Source organism: Misgurnus anguillicaudatus, chromosome 8 (genome assembly GCF_027580225.2).
Source record: "Misgurnus anguillicaudatus chromosome 8, ASM2758022v2, whole genome shotgun sequence".
In the NCBI taxonomy this organism is placed as follows: Eukaryota; Metazoa; Chordata; class Actinopteri; order Cypriniformes; family Cobitidae; genus Misgurnus; species Misgurnus anguillicaudatus.
In genome coordinates this window covers 35,105,788-35,133,435 of record NC_073344.2, presented here as the reverse complement: position 1 = coordinate 35,133,435, position 27,648 = coordinate 35,105,788, and the positions used below count along the sequence as shown (strand labels likewise).

The window sequence follows — 27,648 nt, the reverse complement described above, 5'->3', positions numbered from 1 at the left end:
TTGAGGATACAAAAGACAAACCTTTAATATTCTGATGCAATGAAACCACATGTGAGAGGAAAAACATTTCAGTCAGACCAAATACACAAGACACATTGCACTGAAAAACATTGGAGACGATTTCAATATGCAGGATGTTACAAGCGCGAAGAAAAAGCATGATTAATACATTGTCAAGTAGCAAACGTTAAAGGTTAAATACAAGCTAAGCGCTTTTACTGAACCCCACCCCTTAAAAGTGTGAACATCATAGATTTATACATTTTAGAAGCTAAAAGAAGAACACAGTGTTTGCAATAATAAGTGATTTAAAGATTTCCTGAGTGACAACTTTAGCAAAACATCTGCAGTATTTTATGAACTTAAGGCAAACAAACTTTCCAACCGAGTGGTCTTGATGAAAGGTGAACTATAAAAAGGCATAAATGGTGCTGAAGTGCTCTTAAAATGTAGAAAAAAACTTTAACAATCTCTCTTTGGCTGATAATATTTTTGGCAAGGTAATTGGCAAAGGTTAACCTTTCCCATTATAAAAACCTTCTGACATTTTACTTCGAAACTGGAAATCAATTTGTCCTCAAGTAACATTTTAATAGCCAATATGTATTAAATTTCTTTTAGGCAGTTGTCATCGCAGCAGACAGATTAGGCCATCTCAACTGGTTTCATAAGAATGATAAAGCTTGCATCTTAATTCATATCAAATTTTCGGTACTAGTACAAGTTGAGCTCACAATCTCCTTTAAAATATTTGAAAATTGCAGTGAAAACACCATTAGGCTACAATTGCCCTCAAAAGCATACAAAACACTTGAACAGAAATAAGCATGACGGCATATAATAGGTCATCAAAGAGTAATATATATCTATAGGCACAGCTTTCCTGTATGCAACCAAACAGTTATCTGGGATGGAATAAATTACTCAGGAGTCGTGTCTGACACCTCACTCTTCTGGTCCATCTCCTCCTCACTGTCCAAGCAAGATCGTCCACCTGTGCGTCGTATGTTGACGTTTAAATCTCCACGTCTATAGGACACACACAATAAAAATGTTTTATGGACACTATTTTATCAACCTGAATAGCTTAAAAAAAATATTTACCAGCTAAATGTTCATCCCACCTCGAGCCCCCCCCCCCAGGAATATACATGATATAAAACAATACCAAACTTATGTTTTGTTTAATTCAAATTCTATTGTATTATACAACGTAGCGCTATTGATTGTTAAACTTTTTAATTGCACAGAATTTATTTACAAAATTTTTTTTTTTTAAATGTCGGGCCCCCAGCACCATTTTGTGGGTCCCCAGTTTGCAAACCACTGGCTTAACATAAAATCGGGGTGTGGCTCTTAGATGTTATGCACAATTTTAAGTAACACATAAGAAACGCTAAATTTAGAATAAAATTCCTTAATTCACAAAAAAAAAGTTTACGCTTGCTTTAGGTGGTTTTCACTGAAAAAGAGTGAATGCAAATAATGGGAGATGAAAACGCATTTGCCGAATAAATTCTGACGCATTGAACATTAAACCCACGTGACATTGTCTAGCTGTATCAGCTGACCTTGTCTTTACCATATATGGGGCTCGATGTCGTCACAAGCTGTGTCTCAATACGCACAACCGGCGCAACGTCATAGAATGTCTCTGAACAAGTTCACACCCACTTTTGGGGGAAATCAGACTAGACCTTCCATTGGCTTCCATGCAAAATAGCGCAACAAAGCAACCTTCGTACACAGCCGGCAGGCGTAAATAACTTGTGAAATCACTCAGATTAAACATGTTGAGTAATTATCTGTCCACCCTGCCTGCCATAAAGCGCGAAAGATACATGTTTTCCAAAGTTACTAGCCACTCATAACATTTATTGTGGCCAGTGAAAATGCTATGATTAAACATGACTTTGGCATCCTAAAATGACTTTAATTTAGCTAAACCAAGTAAATGTGTTCGAATTAGATGCAGATTGAATTTCAAATGCAGTCTGACCACCCAAATTAAGACAACATTTATTAGCTGGTATATACCAGGTATATCAGTATAGATCATATCATATATTTAGGTGCATGAAAAACATGCTAGTAAGACATAAATAGATTAACTTTGAATGAATATATTAAAAGTGGAGCAGGGATGTAGAAGATTAACTGAAAAGATAAACAAAACCCCTCGACAACCACTTTAAATATTTATTAACAACAGCAGTAAATACAGTCAAGAAATGTACATTAATTTTACTGTCAACTTGTTTATGCAGATTGTATTTTATATGCTTGATCGTGGTTTCTGTTAAAAGTGATAAGACTTTTAATGACAAATGTCGAGAGGGCATTATTGTTGCTGTAGCCTACATTAAAATGATGCGCGGACCTCTCAGCTGGCGGGTTTCCTTTGATTTCATGTGCATTCAGGTATGCGCTGAATTTCTCTCTGCTCTTGCCCTAAGAGTGTGCGCGCAATTTAAATCTCTCCAATCACTTCCATGCAATTGTTTTATCTTTCCCGAAGTGTGTATGTGCTCAGACTGCGTCCTCTTGTGCATTCGCAAATCCATCAGCTCACGGCACTCTCTGGAAGGTGACGCTTTAGTCCGCAATGCTCCGCTGATCGCGCGCGTGTCTCAACAAACGGTCTCTGTGCGTTGCGCTTGGTGTAGAGTGCTTATGGGAGTTGTAGTTTCCCAGTGTCGCATAGCGCATTGTTTATCATTTCGCATAACTTAAGAAAACTACAATTAAAAAATTATATTCAACCTGCCAAAGTGGCTAGTGGGATTGGCTGTCTTACCCACCACAGCTGAAATCTACTCGCATTTGTCGGGTTGGCGGGTGTTAATGTCAAGCCCTGTACGCAACATAAATAATAAAATTAACAAAACATAACTTAAAATACTAAAACAGTGACAAGAAGAATGTTTTCTGATAAATACACACTTTAATTGTTTATTTTAGAATATTCAGCCGTTATATGCAGCTGTTGCAGGCACGCAATGAATCTTGGGATAGCCTCGGCTGTTAAGGATCCATTCGTTCTATCCATAACAGCGCGGAGAAATAAGGACGCATTTTGAGCCTTCATTCCAAGCATCCTTTGAATTGGGACGGCCTTACTAGCATCAAGTCACGCTGCTGTGACGCAATCAGTCTTAAAATACGTCCTTAGAAGGTCGCAGCCTTTGAATTGGGACACAGCAACAATGTCCTTGCTGTTAGTGCCTGCATCAAAAATTCTGCATTTCTTCCTCTGTGCACAGCATTCAGTTTGGCAATTACAAGCTGCACTGCTAGTAAATTTACAACTTGCCCAATCGTAACTAAATGCAGTCCCGTTTCAATTTTCCAAGCGTGCCTTGTTTTATTTACTGTTAGTTACTAGGTTATCAATACCACAGTCATGAACTCGAACAACTTGATGGAAACGCACCTTATTCGCATGTGTTGTTCTTTTTTTGTGAATTTTGAAAAGATTTGCGTCACGTTTGGATGGAAACCCCACTAGTGATACTTTATAAGCAATGCACATACCTAAGTTTGGTCTTCAGGGAGCTGACCTCTCGGTTCATAGCATCTGCAGATTCGGTGACATCTTCCAGCTCTCGCTGTAGTTTCCTACGGTGGGCGTTTGCTCGAGTGGCCTCCTCCTCAGCCTCCTCCAGCTGCCTCTTCAACTGCTTCAAGCGAGTGTTCAGCTTCTCATTCTGAAAGAGTTTTATTGATTTTTAATGCCATATCAGCAACAAGGCATCTTCAGTCTGAACGAGAAAAGTTAAAATTGTCTCATCATGGATGTCTCATCCAAACTCTCCAGGGTAGGATTTGAGGAACCCTGCACTAGTGTGAGTAGACACTTACCAATTTTCCACTAACCCACCTCATTTTTGTGCTGGTCAGAGTTGCGTCTCTCATCCTCGACCTGCAGCACGACCTCTTTCAGTTTCTTCTCGACACGACGCACCTGTTTAGTGGACTGTTGCCTCTCTCTAAGGAGTTTAGTACAGAAACGCAGTTTAAGTGAAAGAAAATCTGTTAATACAAGTTATTAGAGAACTAGAAAATGGTCCTATTCATAAGTTATGCCAGATTTTAAAAGCATCTCACTTACTTCATCTCAATGTCCAGTTGTTCTTCGAGCTGGGCGACCTTGGTTTCCAGGGCGGCAATGGTGGACTTGTATTTGCTCTTCACAGCTCCTTCCAGATCCTGAAGTTTCTGCTTTAATTCCTTGTTCTGGCGGTCCAGCTGGGAGCGCAAGCCCTCCAGACGCTGGCCGTTAGCACGCTCTGCAGACAGCTCCACGGTAACTTGCTCAGCCTTAAGCAGATGTTAATGAGTTACTGTAACCTGTAAATCTTACACCTCAAATATTTAGATTACACTTAGATTGTAATTTCATAAACATCTCGGTACTGTACCTGCAACGTTGCTTTCTTAAGTCGATCACTGATCATTTCAATGCTGAGATGTTCTTCCTCAACTTCCTCCTCAAGCTGAGCGATACGTGCCTCCAATCGTCTCCTCTCGTCGCTGCTTAGTGAGCTGAAAGGGCAAAAAGTCAATAAATTACACCACATGCAACATGAAAATCAAAGTGATGTGCATGTAGGACTGCCTACCTGTCTGCAAGACAATGCATCACAAATACATTAAAAGAAAAACTGCAGGTGACTCACTTCTTGGCATTCTGGCTGTTGATCTCATCCTGTAGCTCGTCTCTTTCCTGCTGGATTTGTCTCTTTGCTCTATCACCAGAAGCAACGTCCTACAGAGATAACAGAATGAGACATATGGAAAACTTGCGCTTCTTATTCATGAGACAGGAGAGAAGAAAGGAATAAGACGGACCTCATGTAGCTGCATGATCTCGGCTTCCATGCTCTTGATCTTGCGCTCATTTTCTTTGGCCTGGTTAAGAGCCTCGTCTCTGGACAGACGCAGCTCTTCGAATTCTCTCATCTGGTCTTTCACCTGGATCTGTGAAGCAAAAGGTAAAACATACATTTCTCGATGTAACATACAGTTTGAACTGCCCAACCCAACATTTGTTCTGGCTAATGGGGAAATGTGTATGTGGGTACCTGTAGTTTCTTAAGCTGTTTGAGAGCTTCATCTCGAGCCTTGTTGGCTGAGTCGATCTGAGCAGCCAATTCTGAGAGGTCCAGCTCAAGTTTCTTACGCACAGATACAGCCTGGGCCCGCTGTTTCTTCTCGTCTTCAAGCTCCATCTCCATCTCACGCACCTGATGGATGTTGGCATAATTTTAAAATGGGTTTCAGTTTGATATCCGGGTTTGGCGCTAGCACTTTTAACATAGCGTAGCACAATCCATTGAATCTGATTAGACCAGTGGTTCTCAAACTTTTTCCGCATGAGGCCCCCCTTGTGTACTGTGCATTCCTTCGCGGCCCCCCCAAAAAAAAGTATGACAAAAACTGTTCTAAAATGTAACATTTTAATTAAACAAAACATATTAAGTTATAAAAAGTAGTGCTGTTGGTTAGTCCCTGGGGGCCCCAGACCCCAGTTTGAGAACCACTGGATTAGACCATTAGCATCACACTAAAAAATAAGTTTCGATATTTTTCCCATTTAAAACTTGACTCTTCTGTAGTTACATTGTGTACTAAGACCGACACAAAATTAAAGTTGCGATTTTCTAGGCAGATATGGCTAGGAATTATACTCTCAAACTGGTGTAATAATCAAGGAGTTTGCTGATGTAACATGGCTGCAGCAGGCGTATTGATATTACGTACTGCCCGAAAGTAGTCCCCTTGGTTACTTTTAATAGCAGGGGACTATTTTTGAGCAGTGTGTATCATCACTACACCTGCTGCAGCCATGTTACATCAGCAAAGTCCTTGATTACGCCAGAATGAGAGTATAGTTCCTAACCTTATCTGCCAAAAAAACACCCAACTTAATTTTCTGTCCGTCTTAGAACATGATGTAACTAAAGAAGAGTCAAGTTTTAAATAGGAAAAATATGGAAACTCTTTGGATATTTTTTAGCAAGATGCTAATGGTGCTAATCAGATTCAATGGATTGTGCTAAGCTATGCTAAAAGTAGTATCACCAGACTCGGGATCAGCTGAATGGATTCCAAAACGGTAAGAATCAAATATTAACTCTTGGGTAGCTGGAAAATGAATATTAAAAAAAGTGGAATGTCCCTTTAAGTTATGCTATCTGCGTTTACATTACACTCTAAGTTTCACAAAATGTAAATTGCGTGTAAAATTTCGCAAAAAAGTTAAAACGCTCACATGAGGTGGTTTTTCATGCAAGTTCAGGCAAGAAATGCATTGAAAAACTGTAACTTTTTTTGCATTTACTGATTACTTACCTTGTATAAGGCTCACACGATCATTCTTTAATGATGCAAAATCGTGTACATATAGCCTAATGATAGACCGATATATGGCAGTGACCAATATATATCAGCCGTTATTTGAAACCTTTTACAGGCATCGACTGATAAATCCTTTCAACTTATGTTTTAACTAGAGATGTGCTGATACCGATGGCCGATTATATCTGCCAATACCGATAGCTTGGTACATTTTCTGAATCTTACTCATTCATATGATGACCATTACCATGAAACATAAAACTAGTGATGTTTCTTTACATTTTCTATACACCGAGCTCAAATTCATTACATTTTCTGTTCTCAGATGCTTTGGATACTTTGGATAAACATGGTAACAAACCTAATAAAACTTTTGTGTGAGGCAGATCACATAAGCACATACCTGTTTGACTAGCTGCTTCCGTTTCTCCTCACCCTGCTCATCTCTGCCTTGAAGATCTCGCTCAAACTGGGCCTTCATGGCCTGCAAGTTCACCTCCAGACGCAGCTTAGCGTCCTCTGTGAGCTGCAGTTCATCCTCTAGTTCTTCAATCTGTGTCTTCATCTCCTCCAACTGCTGTTCCATTCCACGCTTGGCCCTCTCAAGTTCATGTACCTGAAATATTACCTTAATTTTAGTAGGACACAATACTAAAACATACAATCAATAATACAAAAAGTCCACATTTTAATTCAATTGAACCAACAGTCTGCTTTTAAAGAGGTCATATGATGCGATTTATCTCTCCAAACACAAAGGAAAACATGAAGAGCTGTTTGTGCATTTAGAAGATCTGTAAAGTCGGGAAGATTAAAAGTCTCAAACCCAAAGAGATATTCTTTCTAAAGGGAAAACTCAAACGCCTTTCTAAAAAGCCTCATTCAAACACACCCCCTACATATCGAAGTCACTGTAAGATTTGCATAACACCGTCAAATGTCCACAAAGAAAGGCGTAACATTCTCGCTGTAGTATTGTTGCCACCATCGCCAAGTCGTGGACACGCTGTGCTTTGGGAGCAGATAGTATAAAATGGTAAAGGTGTAACATTTACATCACACGCTTCTGGATAGCTGGCCAATCAGAGCACACTGCACTTTTCAGAACAATGTGCTTAGTAAAAATAATGTACGGTATGTGGAAAAATTGCGTTTTTAAACCTTAAACCACGTAACAACATTGCATTACACCAAATAAGATTTTTTAGCAACACGATATACCCCTAGTATTTATGCAACTTCGCGACTCTCCTGCCATCTTGCATTATTTTTTTCACACAGACCATTGCATTTTGGGATCGCGTTCTTCTCAAACAATACGTGCAACTTGTTTTATACTGCCTAACGCTTGGAAGCGATTAAGAGTCTTAAAATGCTACTCTAGTTAGTCAACTCACTAGTTTTGATGGTCTAAGAATGCACAAGACACATGGTGCGTTAAGTTTTACATACACTCTTGCCAACATCATCCTTGGATGACATCAGGTCCTCCATCTCTGCTTTGAACTGCTTGTTGGCCCGCTCAAGCTCATCCTTCAGGTCGGTCATGGCCTCCAGCTCACGTGCCAGAGTCAGGGCTTTGGTCTCCTTCTCTCGGGCCTCGGCTTCAGCACGATCCCTTTCCTCAGCATACTTTGTTGAGATACTCTTTTCCTCTGCAAGCATCTGCATAAAGCAAGTTAGTTGTATGCTTATAAATCACCTTGCGTGTTTAAATGTGCGCATTTATGCTCTATTCATGGTCAGAAAGTCCTTTACCTGGTCAAACTTCTTCTGTTTGCGTTCTAGTTCCTGAACAGTCTGTCGGAGGTGAGCTTGGTCTACCAGGACATCATCTAGCTCCCGCTGCAGACGTGTCTTGGTCTTGTCCAGTTTATCAAAGCTTGCATTCCTCTCCTCCAACTGTTGCATGATGTTTTCCACCTCTCTCTGCAATTTCTTCTTCCCTTCCTCCACGCTCTCCAAGGTCTGGGCCTCCTGCTCCACCTTTTTCTTCATCTCTGCCAACTGAGAAAAAAAGATCAGAATCCAATTGGTTGGCTACTCAAGATGGTTTTATTGAATGAATTCACAATGTTCCTCCTAGACACATTGGACTGAGATTGTAGATCTTCCTAAGCTTAAAATGTTACAATGTTGTTACACACCTGAGCTTGAGCGGTTTGGAGTTGCTTCTCAACATTCTTCTTGCTCTCCTCTTCCTCCTCCAGCATCTCCTTCAGGTTGTTCTGTTCATCCTCTAGCAGTCGAAGTCGGGTAGAGAGCGCAAGCTTCTGCTTGGTCTCCTCCTCCAACAACGCCTAACCCGAGAAGAAACAAGAGGGTTCATTAGGCTGTTGGGTATAGATGGTTATGCAACTTTCAAACAATGATCAAGTTGTACCTGGGTGTCTTTGAGTTGAGACTCGACAGAAGAACAGTCTTTTGCTGCTTTAATGGATTTGCTTTCCACCTTGCTCAAGGTGCTGTGGAGTGCATCCATCTCCACCTAAATTTTTAAAAATGCAATTATTTCAAAAACGCATAAATCTATTTTGCAAGCATTTCATCATGTGTTGGAATCTTTTGGTTTCAATACCTGCATCTTGGTCACTTTATCAACCAACTCCATTCGCTGTTTCTCACTCTCTCCGTGTTTGACCTGTAGCTCCTGGACCTGAGCTTCTGCTTTCTTTCTTCGGTTATCTGAATCATTTTTACTTTGCGTCAGTGACTTAAGTTCAATCTGAAGTTCATTGCGTTCACTCTCCAGTGCCTGTTTAGCTTTATCCACCGATGCTTTATTCTAAGGGATACAACGATGTTTAGAGTTATTTTTTAAAGCAGCACTTGGAATAATCATTAATGCTTTAGAAGCAGCAGGCGGTCCTCACCCTTTTGGACTGCTCTAGCTGTTCATTGAGCTCCTCAAAGGCCTGGTTGTGCTTCTGTCGCACTTCAGCCAAGAGCTGTTCATGTGAACGAGCCTCCTCTTCCAAGGTCTTCTTCAGTTGAGCTACTTCAGTCTCTCTCTTTGTCCTATGAAAGCATATAAATTATAATTCAACCATTGATCTATCATCCAGTTAGAGGTTTACACTCTCACATTACGGAATTAAAAGCATGGCCAATGGTAGACTTGACTTTGCCCCAGCGAGTCTGCTAGTTTGTTCCTCACTAGCCCTAACAATTTTGCTCATAGCTGACCTGAGCTCTTGTTGGGCTGCAGTAGAGTCCAGTGTGTCTTCAAGCTCAGTCTTTAGAGCCTCTAGCTCTTCTCCCAGATCCCTGCGATGTTTTTCAGCTTTGGCGCGAGCAGCCTTTTCCAGCTCAAGGTCTTCTTGCAGCTCTGACATCTGGGCCTCCAGCTCACGAATGTTCTTCTGGGCAGCATTCTTCAGCGCAGCTTCCTCCTCAATCCTAAATTAAGAAACGTTCAAGAGCTCCTATAAGTGAAAGTGGTAGACAAACAGGCTCGAGCTTGTGGGGGAGAAGGGACAACCGCACTCGAGAAACATTTCAAATGCGAGTGCACCCGAAGAATGGTTCCCTCAATCCTCGCCAGTGCAGCCTGGAGTTCTTCCTCTTTCTTAGCCAGTTGAGCACGAAGCTCAGCGATTTGAGCCTGTAGCTCTGCAATCTGATCATGCAGCTCTGACGAGTCACCCTCCAGCTTCCTCCTGTTCTTCTCTAGCTCCTGTCGGAGCTTCTCCTCTTTCCTCAGACGATCTGAAAGTGTAAGAGTGAGAGGTAGTTATCAGAATTTCTGGCCTGACATTCCACATGCACCTCCGCATAAATTGAAAGACCGGTAGCATTATTTCAAGGTTCGTGATTGAGTTACCCTCCAGATCAGTAATCATGGCCTCATGTTTATTCTTGAGTTTCTGCAAACTCTTGGATTTCTCCTCCTCCTCAGCCAGGTTTGAGGTGAACTCTGCGATTCTCTCCTCCAGCTGTTTCTTCTCCTGTGTACACAGACATGCAGGTTCAAGTTATTAGAGTATACAGGACAATAATTGCAAGTGGGTATAATCCACTAGAAATTGCTCCAACTTGGTTTTGACTTTGATCTGATTCTTAACGAAAGACGTAAATCATGAACAAGCAGCCAATAACGAAGTACTCTGATAACAGTCTGAGAATTATTTAGCAGAATCAGTCGTTTTCCTACATTACCAATCCTCCATTTACAAATCAATTACAAACCAGACAGCAACATAAGGTTTGTAAAAGACATTTTTGTCAGACCTTGGAAAGTTTGACATTCTGGTCATCAAGCAGCATGAGGTCCTCCTCTATCTTCTTTAGCTTGGAGTCCGTGGTGACCTTCTCCAGCTGCAGCTTTTGTCTGGCAGCCTCTTCCTCATCCAGCTGCTGCTCCAGATCCTGAGAAAAGATTCGAGGTTATGGGTCAGTTTAGTCTCATCTCCACATGTCAGACTCAAGCTTATTCTCCATTGCTCGCTTACCGTGATGTTCTGTTGCATCTTTTTCCTCTCTGTCTGAAACTGTGCGACTCTCTCCTCCTCTTCCTCAAGGCGTGACTCCAGGTCATGAAGGATCTCCTCCAGCTCCTGCTGACGTGCAGACAGACGAGCCCTCATTTCTTCAGCTTCCTGACACAGCTCAGTCTCAGCCTGCAATTGCTCCTGTAGTGCTGACTTCTCTGCATTCAACTATCATGAAGAAAAAAGGTCAGGGTTCAAATTATGGACAAAAAAAGTTTCACTTTCAGAAGAAAGGTGATTAAGAGATCTACATACCTGCAGCTGTTTGGCCTGAAACTCTTTTAGCTGCTCCTCAGCTTGCAGCTGGAACTCTTTCATCTTGACCAACTCTTCCTCTTTAGCAATCATCTCCTCTTCCTGTCTGGTCACCTGCAGCAAAGGCTTCACCTAAAGAAAGAGAAATTGAGGTTTTGTTTTAGATATCAGAGTGAACTTATAAATACCTACAGGATTGCAAACCTAGAGACAGAAATGAAAGATCTTCAGATGTCTACCTTGGTAAAGAGTCTCCACCAATGCCAGTTCCTGAGTTTTAGGTAAGCAGCGCAGTTTCTCTGGATTACACGCATGGCTGTCAACTGCTGTTGTCTCTTGGCAAAGGCTCTGAATAAAACAAACCAAAGAATCAGAATTCAGACTTTACCATTTTATTATGATCGTTTCATCAGTGGTCCAGAACTACACAGCTGAGCATACTGAAGGTTGCCAAGCTGTCAAAATTTCTAATGCATTGACATTTATGCATTTGGTGGAGACTTTACTCAGTATGCATGTTCCCTGGGAATTGAACCCATGCTCAACCTACTGAGCTGCAGGAACACTTAAGCATCTTTCTACCTCCTAGCAACATATCCTCGGCACCAGGCCTGGAACGTGATGATAACATCGGTGATCTTCATGTCCCTCTCCTCTTCCAGGTGAGCAAGAACTCCAGCCCTGAAGAACACCTTACTCTGACCTATACGGTACAAGTTAGCATCCAGTTCCAGGGCCTTAATCTGAGAAAAACAAACGTTTATGTAAACTCAAATTGGCATGTGAGAAGCATGTTTTTTTACAAAACATTTGACAAAACCAGCTACTATAAATAACTGTGTGCAGTGTGCATCAATCACTTACCATGCGAACACAGGCCTGCTTTCCATCCATAAAGCCCTTAGGGATTGCATTTGGTGTAAGGATCTCATATCTAACAACAACAAAAAAATACAATGTCTAAAATATAATGCAGTTTGAGAAGCCTACCAACTTACAGAAAGTATATATTTATGAATTAATGTTGGTGTGTCCTGTTAAATGTGCCACTTGCGTATCAAACATTGAAATTTTATTAGCTGGAGAATCACAAACCTTTGTCTGAACTCCTGGAAGACAATGCGGTTGGGGAACCCTTGTCTACAAATTCGAATTCCTTCTAGTACTCCGTTACACTTCAGCTGATCTAGAACCAGGTTGTGTGCCAATTTACCAGCCTAAAAGAGGAACAGTAACCATCAAAATGCAGCACAGAAGCCAAATGGGTCGTTTTATTAAGACTGGGTTATTCACACCTTTTTCTCGTGGTTGGGAATGATGCATCGGACAAAGTTAGGGTTTGTGTTTCTCAGGGTGGTCATTAGATTGGTCAGCTGCTCCTTGTACAGTTGTCCTACAGTACGGAACATTCCCTTACGGGTCTTGACGGCTCCGTGCATGGATTCAGCCATTCCGGCCACTTTATCCAATCCCACGATTCTGTCAACTTGAATGAAAAACAAAGCATTGTTCAAAGACTCTTGAGAAGAACCTTTGTGTTAAACTGTAGAGTCTTTAAGTGTCCAGGATGAACAACAATAGCAGACCACCTGCATAATACACACTGGCAGAAGAAGACTCATTTTTTCTCTATGACGCCCTAAAAGCCTGACACACAAAAGCTCAATGTAGCAGGTGGATTGTCGTCAAAATTTAGTCCGAAATGAGTGCAACTAGCCCTCTTACAAGCTTATTGGTTTATCATGTTCAGTCTCACATACCATCTTTCCAGAGTTCAGACACAAATTTGTCTGTTGATTGGTTGAGCAGAGATGCCACGTTGTCGTTCAGAGGGTCCATATTTTTCATTAGCCATTCATTTGCTTTGTAATCGACCTGTGGAAGAGCAGACAAACAAACAAATGCATGACATGCTTATAAAGAATTAACCAAATTGCCTCCTCAAAAAGACAAAGGTTCTTACTTTGCCAGCATAGTGAATAACACAGAAGTCAGCATCATCTTTGAGCTTCTTGGGTTTTTGGAATTTGGGGTTGTTGCCGAGTTCCTGAACAACCTTCTCCACAAATGATTTATCTGTGGCTTTGGGAAACCAGCACTCCTCATCCAACAGAGCCAAGATTCCTGGAGGACCAGTCTGGGAAGAAAAAAATGAGATGCTTAACTCCACTGAACTTTCCTCTTTGAATTGAGTTCAGATAACATCTCATAAGCAAATGATTTCATAAAGAATAAACCTACAGTTTTCTCAATGAGTTCAATACACGGCTGCAGGTCAAGACCAAAGTCGATGAAGCTCCACTCGATGCCTTCACGTTGGTATTCCTCCTGCTCCAGGACGAACATGGTGTGGTTGAACAGCTGCTGGAGCTTCTCGTTGGTGTAGTTGATGCAGAGCTGTTCAAATGAGTTCAACTACAGGAGGAAAAGTACGATTTCAAATCAACACTGTCTACCGGAACTCAAAAATAATAATTTCAGCCATCTGTCCACACCTCAAAGATCTCAAATCCAGCGATATCCAAGATTCCAATGAAAGAAGCTCCCTGACGCTTGGTCTTGTCTAAAGCTTTGTTGATGCGCATAACCAGCCAGCGGAAGAGTCGCTCATACGTGGCTTTGGCCAGAGCCTCCACAGCAAACTCAGCCTGTTCCTGAGTCTGAGCCTTCTGAACGTAATCACGACCCACTTTTATGCGCGGCGTGAGTATGGCACGGGTGAAATCAGTTACGTTCATGCCCATGAGGTGGCTCACCTTCTGTGCAGCTGATAAGAAAGATGGACATCAAGTCAACTGAGATCAAGATTCAAACCTTTTTTAGTAATGAGTACCCATTTCTATACAAGACAATAAGCCTGATTTGTAAGAATCAAAAGAGTCAGGTACTGTACCCGTGTCATCAGGCATGGAGGCCTGGTCGTTGTTGCGTTCCTTTTTAAAACTCATGTTTCCCAGCTGTAGCACAGCAGACACCACCTTTAACAGACCTGAGACAACAGTGGCAAATACTCAATATGCCTCAACAGATCTTATAACTAGAGAAACTGGAGATCCTTTCTTAAACCATGACACATTTGTAAAATAAAAATAAAACCCTTAATATCTTATAAGTAAGTAACAATAAGTAAGGTCTTGCCAAAGATTAAGATTGATGTGAAATCAATGACTGAATCTGGATATTAGTGACAGAATTACATTTTACACAATTAATCAATTAAACATGTTAAAAATACCCATATGGGTGTCTTGTTAGAGTCTCCATACCTGTCTGCTCATCATCAGGTATGCCCATAATCCTGAAGGCATCTATGGTTTCTGCAAAAAGCTCTCTATCCTGTTGTCCTGGGATGGTGACATTTCCATTTACCAAGAAACGGTACTTACTGTAGTCTTCCAAACATAGCTCAGCTATAGGAGAGGAAAATCAATAATATATACATCTATATGAAAGTACTAGAATCAGATTGCATTTCAAAGACAAACCTTGGAACTTTATCTCCTTAAAACTAACTTTGTTATTACCTGGCAGTTCAATGACAAACTAAATGGACTAAACCTAAATGTGCATTTATAAAAATGTCTTAAATTAGAGAGAATATTCTGGAGTAAATATAGCAACCAAGTAAATATCTGTCTCATCTTGTGGATTAACAAAGAAAAGGATTTTGATACTAAGAAATTTTGATACGACGACTCGTGAACTCGATACAATCCTACAAAATATTTTTCATGTTGTATTTTAGTGAAACTATAAGAAATTACTACATATTCTATACATTTCAAAATTGGGGTTTTGGTTAAACTCAAATAAGATTGTGGATGCAAGTTGGACGGTGTGATAGTCCGACCTGGCCTTTGGGAGTTTTACAACGCGCTAGTCATCATTGTGAGCGCGCGATAGTCCGACCGGCCTTTGGGAGTTGGACGGCACTCTAGTCCGACCGGCCTTTGGGATTTGGACGGCGCGTTGGTCCGACCTGGCCTTTGGGAGTTGGATGGTGCCCTAGTCATCATTGTGAGTGCGCGCTAGCCCGACAGGCCTTTGGGAGCCGGATGGCGTGCTAGTCCGACCTGGTCTTTTGGGAGTTTTACGACACGCTAGTCATCATTGTAAGCTAGATCTAAAGTTGGATCTGTGGTATCCAACAATTTTGGACATATCCACAGTTGGATCATTTTGCGTTTGTAAGCAGGATGGAAATTGGCATGATCTATCAGTGCTGTAGTTCACTTGTAGCCTAAGTTTAGCTTTTTATTTCTAGTAAACGCATTTAGACTTCAAAATTCAAAAAGTTAAACACACTTGGAATGTTGTAAACAGTGGCGGTTCTAGACAAATTTCACTAGGGGGGCCAAGGAGGGGCCAGTGTTTTACCTGAGGGGCACATAAAAAATGGCAAGAAATTATATTCAAAGATAATACGGGTGGTTACAGGAATTAGTTTAAGACAGGACTAGGCCTTATAGTTTAATTAGGAAATATAACTAGTTTTAACAAACATGCCTCACTAAAAACATTACTTGTGTGCATTTTGAAGCAAAACAAAAGGCACTGGTGTATTTTAAGATATGGCATTGCAAGTTGTTTTCAGTTTGGACAGCTCTTACATTTATTTTAGTCTAGGACTACTCTAATCCCTTTCCGGGAAACTGCCCTGTAAACTTTATTTTACTTTACAATCATATAAATATGTATTAAATACAAGAGTGAGTGCAGGTGCAAAAGGGGAGCTGGGCTCTTTTCAAAAGCCCCCCCAACCGATAATCATGCGAGCCTACTCAATAAACTTATGAAATGCAAACTTTTATAAAGACAAACGTTTTTTTTAGTTTAAATATAAACACACATTGCTAGACAGTTAGGGACCACAATCTAATCAGTATTTAAAATATTTATTTTAAATTGTAAACATTTTTATATGTAACATTTAATTAAATTCCTCCAATCGTATGCACGTATATGTAAGAGCATAATTACAGCGCTTTTTACAATGTGTAAACTTTAAAAAGTTAGCGAGATGTTGGTTTTACCGGTTGTTGATGAGTAACAGCTGTGAATGATCAACCCGCTTAAGCAGCCACGTCACAGGAGAACAAGTAAACAGTGTCCCAATGTCAACTCAGCTAGAGTCCTTACCAGTGCCCAAACCTGCATACACATTCTCAACATCGAACAAATTCGCTGAGCATCACCCGCATCCGGCTACAGTGATTGGGAGCGCCGCTCTAATTCGCCCGTGTAGAACGTTGCGTCGCATTAGATCCGCTTTTGGCTCTTTTTGGCGCTCGCGTGTAAAATCTAAATAAATTTATACTTTTTTATTTGGTCAGCACAGGGTGGCCATGGGGGTGGCCAGGGACATGGAGGCCAAGGGTGGCTCGTGCCCCTGTAGACGTGTAGAACCGCCTTTCAGGTTGGCCTACAAAAATACACCATCCCTGCGGCACTCCATTTCTATACCGGTTTATTTTCTTGTTTCTACTTTTCATTCCAAAACGCATTTAATGTAAAACTGCTTCCCAACAATGCAAATTAATGAACTGAATCGATTTCACACTGTGTGACTTGCTTTTATAAAGGCAGCTGTGAAGGTCATCACACCAACGATCTACTGACTGTCATTTAACGAGATGCCCAGCCGATGCCTGACCAGTGACCACCGGCAGAACCAGTTTAATTCGCTTACCCGTCACATACCTCAATAGATATATACACACATATATTATATACACACACACACGTATCTCTCTCAGGGGTTTTTCTCCTCCTAGGAGATTTCCCTCTGGACTAGCCAGGAGGGTTTTTCTTCATCCCCTGGAGAGTCCGCCACCTTTGGCTTAACTTACTACTTTACTGTATACGTTACATTTTTACTACGCTCGCTTTTCCTACACCTATTAATGTAAATCTGCTTTGAAACAATTAACAATTGTGAAAAGCGCTATATAAATAATTTACTTAAAAAAATGTGTTTTTATGAGTGATTCTTACAGCGTAACTTGTCTCCTGCCCCTGACAGCAAGTAATAGAAGATATGAAAGGTCCGCTCATCTTTGGCCTGTCTGATGGCACGAGATTTCTCCAAAAGATCTGAGGAATACTTGTTAAAGAATAAACAGCGTAGCAATAGCAAATAGGCCTTGAGAGAACATAAAAAAAAAATGCAATTTCACTTCCACGTAGACAGCAATTAAATGACCTTTAGTAAACGTATCATATCCACTTTGTTTTATCCATATTTACGATTTACATTAATGCATGTGGCAAACGCTTTCATCCAAAGACACTTTACAAGGCATAGATTTTAATCAGTATGCATGCTCCCTGGGCTCGAACCCAAGACCTTTGAACTCCTAACCCAATCACTACCATTGAGCTATATAGGAGCACAGCATATTGCTAATGCTAGCATTCAAACACCAGCAACAAAATAAAAAGGATACACGTTTCAATGTTGGCTCCGACAATGTAACCATTTACATCAAAGTTAATCCTGATAAACTTTCCCTGTGAAATAGAAACAGACATTGATTGGTATTCACACTTACTGGGACATATGAAGGACATAAATGTATTTTGATTTGCATGCTTACGAATCGAGAGGAATTGTCATTCTTCACTGTCTTGGCATTGCCAAAGGCCTCCAGAATTGGGTTAGCCTGAAGCAACTGTTTCTCCAACTCCCCCTATTGGACAAAGCATTTCAATCCATAAAAGACAATAAACGGTAGACTTGTGTGACAATTGTAGTTACAGAAACGAATAAGAATAGCTTCAAACTAATACCCAAAGTTCCCAAAAGCATCAATATGCACCATCAATATCACAGATTTAGCCATTTAAGCAACTTAATCACTAGATTCAAGATGCTGAAGACCATCTGTGTACCACAAGTGTTCAAATCTGTATCGGCTGAAGCAGTTAGGAAGAGACTTTGCAACACAACACCATATAATTAAGTCTGCAGAAGAATATTGGGATGTGACGGATCACATGACCAGGAAACGAGAGTCAAATAAAAAGAAAAATGTTAAGAGAGGTTAAACAGAAACAAATGGGTAAGGAGGGAGGACTCACATGTGACAGGGTGACGCCTCCCTGGAAGATGAGAAAGAAAGTTTCAAATATGGGCAATAACACAAGGAGTCACTCAAAAACTTTGGAAAGCGCTCAACCTTTTAACAGAACATTCATCAGCAGGGGGCTAACGGTATCTCTACAAGGTCTTATGTAGCAGGAAACCTGCAGGTATTTACACATGGCTATTAGACATCCATAAAGAACGGGTCTAGACCTGATAGTGGAATGTGAAATATACAGAGTTCTGACTTCCTGGTCCAAATGACAGAGAGGAATTGCATCAAACTCGGGGGGTAAAACACAAACAACACTATGCAACAACCATGACAAGTAATAAATTGTTTTAAAAAGTGAGAGGGGGTAATGAAATGAGTTTTTAAATGCCTTTGCGCATTTAATCACTTACAATAGTAGAGGTCATGACAAAGCTGGCCAGATTCACTCCTGCAACCCCTTATAAGCACACAACTCTTATGCTGAGTTCAGACTGCACAATAGTTTTTTCAGATACGATAGTTCTTGTTTGAGATTATGCCATTTGGAATCCTAAATTCTCCTAAATAAAATGTCAGACTACACGTTGCTTCCCGACCAATCACTGCCTGAAATCTTTAACAATGTTTGTGATGTCACAGAAAAGGTAAAATTAGCGAGTCACTCCCAAAATAAAGTTTTATTTATAAAACGGCCCGGTCTGGTCCTTCATTCTGATTGGTTGAAACGTGCTCTAAGCCGTGATAAAATATCCCTGTAATCCCACGTTCAGACCGCATTGCATAAGTATCAATGCGCCACTGTTGTTGCGTACTGGTTTATGAAGACACACCACAGTCTTTAATCATATTAGAAACTAGAAGGAGGACGCAAAATACTTTTTTTGAAGTCGCTAAGAATAGGAGAAAATTGTCAGAAGAACATAATCTAACCAGAGTCGTTATTGGAGAAACATTTTAACGCTGGAGAGCAATGAAGGAACAGGTGTCAAGACAGACGCGCAGTTCGCAAAAATTCTTCTCGACAGGTAACAGCGATTCTTTCTTTGTGGAATAATTATTGTTGTACTGTTATTCAGGTATATTGACGTTGTTCTTGTACTGTAGTTGTTAGGCGACCAGTCTGCTACATGCTAGTTGAAATGGGCGTTGACTGATCTAACGTTACGTCTTATGTGTTTATCATCATATCATTTCACATAATGCATCCACTAACGCGACACAGCATATGCTGGTGGTATGCAAACACTCGTGCACGAGTTATGGAAGGCATTCCCTAGAAATGAACTGTGAAGGAGGGGGTTGTTCTTACGCATGCGCGCATTTCAAAAACTCAATAACAGTTTTTGGATTCTCAGTCGGGAAAACAACCTCTTTTGCGCCTTTAAGCATGCTTCCAAGCACATTTGCTCCACACTTCAACAGTTGCACAATATAAATGTTAATGTATAAATTAGATGAACGTTGATTTATTAAAATAAACACCACAGTCTTTAATAATTTTTTAATTGTGTCTTTGCTGCGTCTGTGTTGCTTGGAACTGCGCTTTGTTGCAGCCACAATTGATTCTGACGAACTACTTTGTTAGGCGGAAGAATAATAGACTAGTACTAATATAATTACAACTTATTTGTGTTTTATTTTATGAAATCCTGTTATGCAAATGAAGTAACGGTTTTATAAAAGCAATAAGCCCCGCGAAGCAGTGGTGTTACAGTGCATTTTATAACAGCTATAAAATGCACTGGTAACCCACTGCTTCTTGGGGCTTATTGCTTTAATAAACACAGATTAATGAAATGATGTGTCTCCATAATTCTACCTAGCAGGACAGATACATAATTTGTGTCAAAAGTGTCACCATGCTTAAAAATGGGTATGAAAGACCTTCTATGCTCTATCGGTCACCATCACAGAATTTGATTTGTAGGAGCAAAAACGATTAAACCGGATCATTTTTCTGTCAGTACATCGTAAAGTGAGCGGGTTTGGTCGGTATGATGATCAGTATTGAACACCATATGAGACAAAATGTAAATTTGTAAGTCTCAATGCCCTATTTACAAATCACAAAATGCCAAGATTGGGCTAATATTGTGTAGTGTGAACCCAGCATTATGTGTCACGAGGATGTGGCATCAAAAATTATGTTGAAAAAGAATTTAACAAGTCATGAGGATGCTATGAGAACAGCTCTGATACTCACTTGATCTTTCTTGCTTTTGGATGATGCCACGAATGCAAGATATTGAATGACTTTTTTGGTGTTTTCAGTTTTTCCTGCACCTGATTCACCTGTGGGAACAGAAAAAAATCCAATTAAGAAATTTGAAATAAATGTTATTTTCTTTAGGTAGTTTTGTCATCATCTGAGTGAGTGCCAGATCAAACTTACGTGCACAATATAGACTGATCCTCTCGATCTAAAGGGATTTAGATAGGAATTAACAAGGTGATCAGTTGCTAATAAATGATGAAAGTTAGCCAGCAAACAAATGAAGTAATTGTCATTTAAGCATTGTACCAAATCGAAATGAATAGCAGTATATTATTCACCCTGCATCATGCTCCTGTAAGCGGTGTCTGTAATGGCATAGATATGAGGGGGCATTTCATGCCTCTTCTTGCCCTTGTACATCTCTACGATCTCCTCTGTGTAGATGGGCAGATGCTTATATGGGTTTATCACCACACAGAACAGCCCAGAGTACGTCTGAAATAATAATTTAGCAATGCATTGTGTGTCACAAAGCACCAAAACTTCTACAAATAACAATACTCAGTCTTCACCTAGAGTAATCAGGTTACAAATACTGTACAATAGACTGGTTTTTAAAAGTACATTCCCAGCACATATTATATATGCAGTGCTGTGGGTTCCAACCAAGTGGAACTGAGAACCACTTTTCTAAATGACAGAACTCTAGAAAAAGTCTAGAAAGTGGAACTGAAAATATTTCAGATGAAACAGGCAACAAAGTATTTAGGAGAGGGTTAAATTATTCAAAATAACATAATGTACCTTAACATACATTCTGCAAGCAAGTATTTTGTCAAATCATTACTTTATATCCCTTCATATTTAATTAAAATTAACATTACTGCTGTGCTTTAAATAGACTCCCAACATGACCAATTATTCCCAATCTACAACCACCAGACACTACAAGAAAATTGATCCATTAGATGGACAGACTCACATAGATGAGGCCCGAGTAGTATCTCTCCCTCAGGTTGTGTAACACGGAGGCTTCGTTCAGGCAGGTGAGCTCCGCCATATCCTCCACCTTGCTGAATTTGGGTGGGTTCATCTTCTGGATATCATCTTTATTCACCTTGATCTTCTTGCCCGAGTCGACAAGCTCCACGAGACACTCATCTCCGGTCTCCTCTTTGACGGAGCCAGCCTCAAAGCCAAGTCTCTCAGAGGGAACCCAGACCAGCTTTTTTGATGACCAGTCAGCCTGGGCCAAAGGGTCATTGATGGTGTTGCGGTCAGCATAGAGGAACTTTTCTGCGTCTGACATTTTGGCTACATGTAAAAGAAAGTATGTGTGGTCAAGATTGTATTCAGACAAACTAAACTTCAGTTTAAGGTCTACATGAAGTTGAATGAAATAATGACTCATTTAAGTGAAAATTTTAATTTGAAATTTGTTTAAGAAAATCAATTTTTCACTTTTTACAGCGTAATACAGTACAAGATACAGAACAAGAATTGATATTAATATGACGGGACATAAACATGACAAATATTCAATATTGTGGCATGACCAACTCAAGCCACGGTCACACATGTGAGTGTTTGTCTGACGTTGCTGTGGGGAGTGGGCAGGGATCAGCTCATCAATATGATCTTTGGCTGTCCATTTGTGCTTTTCAGTAATGAGAGAAAGGTCAAGCAGTGACATACTGCTTTTGTACTGGTCACAACGTTCCACATGATACAAACATGGAGCACGAGCGTTTTTGGTAGGGGTGTCATGATTCTCCAAATCCTCGATTTGATTACATTTCCGATTCAACGGTCACGGTTTGATTCGATTTGATTCTCGAGATGCAGTCTCCTGCATCTGCCATGCTATCTTTTAACTGGCTGTTAAAAGGTTGACTCGCAGCACTCAACACATGTTTTTTACCGCTTGGCAAGCAGACCAGATGTGACATGTGGCATCGACGATTCCATTTTTAATTCGAAGTTCGAGGTTGTGACTACATTTCAATCGATTTCGGTTTAAAATCCAAATCGTGACACCCTTCGATTTTGGTCTGACGCATTCGCTTGCACATGAATGAAAGTCAGTAGGATGAGAAGTCTAGTGTGACCGCGGCTTAATACAATCACGGTGCTATGGGGCTACAGTTCAACAACCACCACAACAACTGTTGAGTCTTAAATCTTCATTTCAAGTTTTTCATACATCCAAGTCAAACTCCTTCAAGACCTTATTACAGGTGTTCCACAAATTCCCACAAACACTTCATCCCAGAGTTCCCTGCGCTCAGTTTTATATCCCTACGCTCTCAGAGAAAGGTACAGAAGGTGTCACTGGAATGATACCATTTAAAAAGGTCCTAATATGTACCAAGCATGCCGCACAAGCCCTGAAAAGTGAAGCCAAAACGTCTCGATCGCCCCCAAGTGACTGGTCCCAGTATAGGTCATAAACCCCGTCTCCCCATGTTATTCAAAGGGACTTGAGACAAACTAAATTTTTTTATTACACTTCAATTATCTTCTTACCGAAGCTGGTCTCTGTCATTTATTGTAGTTTTTATCACGCTGATGTAAATTCAAATGTTTGTTTTTAAAATAAGTTTGTGTTTAGTTAGTTATTTGATGATATAAAAACAGTTGTGTCACGTCATGATTGACAGCTGTGATATCGTGTGATATGCGCATTCTGCGAGAGCGAGGGCGGGGTCTTGATTTCGTGTCTTTACTTCCTGCTCACTACTGCACAGGACTGGTCCTGAAATCGCTACTGCGCAGACCAAAGACCCAAGATGTCAGCGCCGTATCCAGACACTGGCAGCTTCACTTTTCACCAATGGAAGAGAGCGAACAGGCGTCAATCTTTTTTTATATCTACCATTTAGATGCAGATATGTACTTGTGATGTACTGATATGCACCCTTAAGGTGCACTTTTCGAAAGGGTACCGCCCCATTGACAGCTTTTGTACCTTTCCTCTGAGTGTGTACACAGAAGTGATAAAATTTACAGGAACTCCGATGCACTGCAATTTAATTTTGATAAAGTCCAACAACCATACGGAAGTTGGTAAAACACAAATGACGATAAAGATGTGACCATTTCTACAAGTAATTTTAAACCAATGTTCCCATTTGATCTCAGCTGGGAAATGTAATCAAAATTTCAAATTTAGTTTCAAAATATTTATTTTTTCAGTGGGTCTTAGACATAGCATCTTAAATTATTTCTTATATACACAGCATACACTATTTGTCTGCAAGATATGTAGACAGCCATAGGAGACCTTTGAAGTAAAAAGCATATCTGCTTTGAAGAAGAAGTCATTCCTAAACAAGTTTGGACGAAGAATTCTCATTATCCGCCACACCCTGCGCAGGTCTCCAGGGCTCAGAAATAGTGCAACTTAGCATCTTGTGTCAAAAAGTACAAAAATGTACATACTGTAATATGACTTTGTTGCTAATCATTGCATAACTAAAGACCACTTAAGAAATAGCCAGTGGACAAATAAGAAACTAGTTGAATTTAACAAGTTATGCAAAGTTCCTTCTGCTTTTCAACGCCTAGTTAAGTTTAGGAGGAAATAAATATAAAAAAACAGAAGATGCACACAAATTATGAATGAAAAACAACAATAAACCGAAGTCTTAATCTGAATTGTGTTTTCCAGCTGGGATTAAATGGATTTTTCAGCCCAAAATGAAAAATGTCATCATTCGAGTTTCTTTATTTTGTTAAACACAAAAGATTTTAATCTTAGATGGTAAGCACACAGTCGATGTTACCCATTGATTTCAAAATAATTGTATATAATAAATCAACTGTGTGGTTACTATCATTTATCAACATCTTATTTTATGTTCAACCGAAGAATCTCAAAAGGTTTTAAACAACATGAGGTTGAGTAAATGGCAGAATTTACATTTTTGGGTAACTATCCCTTTAAAGCAACATGATTCAAAGTAGTACACCAGTGTCCCAAATCTACCCTTCCCTCAGGGAGAGGAAAACAGAAGCTCTTTGCAGACTATGCATGTACTAGCTGCCCATGACCTCTAACCCCCATTTAAATCCACCTATTCCTAACCAGGCAGTCCGGAAAAAAAACAGCAAGAAACAGGATCCCAAAAGCAGCAGGGTACTGCAGTACGAGACCATTGGAGTGAAGAGGTACAGTAGCTACTGTGTAAAAGCGAAAACAGATGACAACACAGCTTAAACGTATACTGTTGAGGTTGTGTGTGAGAAGCATAAGGAGATTAGCTTAGTGCCATCTCTGCAAGTTCATTACCAGCTAAGATGCACTTGTTGTAATAACTGCAGATGACCCTGCAGGTTCCCTACCTGACTACAATAATACAAGAGCGACAAATTGTGCATTGAATGACTCATTTACATGACAAAGAGTTAAACAACTCATGTGAGCAAAGAGGAACAGCCAGCCACTAATGAAGGAAGAACAATAGTGAAATGGTTTCTGGAGTATGTTGATATTGCAAAGTTGCTTCACCACGCTGACACGCTTCCTCCAGAGCTTCAGGCTTTGGCGCAAGACCTTACAAGGCAACATGTTAGAGCTTGTACTCAGAATTTTGCCGTAATGCATCAGGAAATCTGCAAAAATCCATCAAACGATGGGTAATACAGACATTTAAAAAAATAGCACTAGGAACAACAAAATTAAAGGTTTAATTCCCAGGGCTTCCATGTGAATTGATAAAAATGTCAAATGCATAAAAGGTAGAGGTATAGAGGTATAGATCCAATTTTCTTAAATTAGTATTCTCAATTTTAAGGTCAAATGCACACTGAACATGTTTTCACAGATGTCACCATTAAAAGTGAGTATACTATGTTGTCAAAAAAAAGAAGGTACAAAAGCTGTCACTGGGACACTACCTTCACAATGTACCATTTATGTCAGGGGTGGGCATTCCTGGTCCTGGAGGGCCACTGTTCTGCAAAGTTTAGCTCCAACCCTAATCAAACCTACCTTTGCTGGACAAAGGCCAACCAGGACCAGGAATGCCCACCCATAACTTAGGTACCAATATGTGCATTTGCGGTACCAATATGTGCATTTGCGGTACCAATATGTGCATTTGCGGTACCAATATGTGCATTTGCGGTACCAATATGTGCATTTGCGCTACCAATGTGTGCATTTGCGGTACCAATATACCCCACGGGTAGCAATATGTGCATCTTCGGTACCAATGTGTCCCCTCGAGATAGCAATGTGTGTATTTGAGGTACCAATATGTCCATTCAAGGTACCAATGTCCCCCTGAGGTACCAATATGTGCATTTGAGGTACCAATATGTGCATTTAAGGTACCAATGACCTCCTGAGGTACCAATATGTGCATTTGAGGTACCAATATGTGCATTTGAGGTTCCAATGACCTCCTGAGGTACCAATATGTGCATTTAAGGTACCAATGACCTCCTGAGGTACCAATATGTGCATTTGAGGTACCAATGACCTCCTGAGGTACCAATATGTGCATTTGAGGTACCAATATGTGCATTTAAGGTACAAATATGATCCCCCCCGAGGTAGCAATATGTGCATTTGAGGTACAAAGGTGTACTTTTTGAAAGGGTATTGCCCCAGTGACAGCTTTTGTACCTTTTATCTGAGAGTTTGGACTTTAGTGGTCACCTGCAATTGCATGCTTTATTTTATCCGAGCAGCACGTTTCTTCATCCCATGCCTGATCTTGGCTGATGTTCAATCCTTGCTAATACTTTAAATGCCAACAGCTCAAAGTCAACAAGAACAACGCATGGGACACAAGCAGTCTGGTGATTGTAAGCAGTGCAAGTCAAAACAACTCCACTGTATAAAAGGTATTTCTAAGAAAACTGTTCAATGCAACGCAACAGCTGAAGGTTCTTGTTCAGAGCCCCGTCTGAATTTGTATCCTCAGGGCTGAGCGAAACAGGTCGTGTCTGCTCTAGAAAATCCTGTCTCAAAAAAGACTGGGTGTGTTGCACAAGCGGCCTGCTGATTAGATGAACAGAGATGTTGCAGATAGTGGAGAAGGCATTGACTAACAAGACTGTGTGCATTCAGACCATTTTTTTGGGGTGGGTCGGGGTCAGTAAAAGGAAACACCTCTGATATACTCATGAAGGTTTCCACATGAAAAAATACTACATTATAGTTCAGCATTTAATATAGTAAAATTCCCAAGTACTACTTTTGCACTTCACCATACTGAAGTTACTATACTGTAGTAAAGATACAAGAGTGTTTGCTACAGTTTATCAGTTCACTGTAGTTAATTCTACAGAATACTGTAGTATACTATTACAAAGTGTATCAAGTTTACTGCAGTAAATACTAAAGAATAATATAGCATTTTAATGTTGGTTCCTATGGTTCTTAGTGTATACAACAGTACTGCAGACTACAAATAGATAAGAAATTAATACAAACTCTGACTGAAAGCTTTTTTGGGAACCAAAAATGTTTGAGCACCTTTGTTTTTGTGAGCGTACTAGGAGTTTAAAACGTTTCACACTGCATTAATCATTTCCTGAGGTCAATTCCAAAAAAACTTTGTGGTTTCCTTGAAAATGTTATCATTATATCACATCGTCAGACGCGCGTATCGACTGATTACGCAGAACAGGTTCAGGTGTGCACGAAGCGCGCTGAGGTGTGAATATAACAGAATATGAAATTTTCGCTCACCTGGTGCTTTCTCACAGGCGCCGCTGGTTAAAGAGACCTGCTGTATCCAAAGTCCACAGTTACCTACGGAGAATGGCACGGGTGCGACAGAAATAACTGAATATTACTTGAGTTTGTGATACTCTTCGGATGGCTCATCGGCGTCCTTCAGTTTCCTCTCCTCTCTTGACAAACTCCCTCGGTCTCTTAAATCAACTGTGTGGGCGTGGCCAAACGACACAAATCGTCGCCATCGCCCCTCCCACTGCTATCAATTTAATAGGTGTATTCTTGCGGCGCTGCGCAGACCGATCGGCATATGACATCACAGCTCTCGCGGTACTTCGATATTATACGCTGATAGGTCTGCGCAGCGTCTCGCTCAAATCAAAATTTTTTCATTGATACAAACACCTTGAAATAAGCAAAAAATATACATACACATTTATTTATACACATTATTATTTTGACACATTTAAAGAGTATTGCAAAATGTATTCGATGCTTGTTAATTTTTGACACTGGGTACGTTTCCATAAAAGCATGCAAGATGCTTCAAGGAACATT

At 40.3% G+C, this 27,648-nt stretch overlaps 1 protein-coding gene across 2 annotated transcripts; it reads right to left on the bottom strand.

Annotated features, from left to right (window-relative positions):
* myh9a (myosin, heavy chain 9a, non-muscle) lies at positions 1-27,305 on the bottom strand. 2 transcript variants are annotated; one of them, XM_073870779.1, is made up of 41 exons: positions 27,103-27,305; positions 21,382-21,713; positions 20,738-20,894; positions 20,580-20,604; positions 20,388-20,481; positions 18,186-18,206; positions 17,702-17,794; positions 17,552-17,615; positions 17,100-17,198; positions 14,372-14,515; positions 13,999-14,094; positions 13,601-13,872; positions 13,347-13,520; positions 13,069-13,242; positions 12,866-12,980; positions 12,401-12,591; positions 12,201-12,322; positions 11,967-12,039; positions 11,688-11,845; positions 11,345-11,453; positions 11,106-11,237; positions 10,812-11,018; positions 10,591-10,728; positions 10,184-10,307; positions 9,899-10,068; positions 9,547-9,761; positions 9,234-9,378; positions 8,939-9,145; positions 8,744-8,848; positions 8,508-8,660; positions 8,119-8,367; positions 7,813-8,025; positions 6,764-6,976; positions 5,085-5,246; positions 4,852-4,980; positions 4,680-4,768; positions 4,422-4,545; positions 4,112-4,320; positions 3,881-3,989; positions 3,535-3,707; positions 1-1,029 (listed from the first exon to the last, which is right to left on the bottom strand). In XM_073870779.1, the coding sequence occupies exons 2-41, from the start codon at positions 21,706-21,708 to the stop codon at positions 921-923; spliced, it is 5,883 nt and encodes a 1,960-aa protein (XP_073726880.1). In that variant the 5' UTR covers positions 21,709-21,713; positions 27,103-27,305; the 3' UTR covers positions 1-920. The 2 variants fall into 2 exon arrangements, with proteins under 2 accessions (XP_073726880.1, XP_073726879.1); XM_073870778.1 differs by having other exon boundaries at positions 11,688-11,848; positions 11,970-12,039.
* Between the last annotated feature and the right edge of the window lie 343 nt (positions 27,306-27,648).

What these genes read in the sequence shown, in the direction of transcription:
- myh9a (XM_073870779.1), bottom strand. Translation starts at nt 21,708, where the DNA reads ATGTCAGACGCAGAAAAGTTCCTCTATGCTGACCGCAACACCATCAAT. An exon ending in GGTGGAGACTCTTTACCAAG is followed by an intron (nt 11,238 to 11,344) that starts GTAGACATCTGA and finishes CTCTTTCTTTAG; the next exon opens with GTGAAGCCTTTGCTGCAGGT. An exon ending in AACAGCCAGAATGCCAAGAA is followed by an intron (nt 4,546 to 4,679) that starts GTGAGTCACCTG and finishes TTGCCCTTTCAG; the next exon opens with CTCACTAAGCAGCGACGAGA.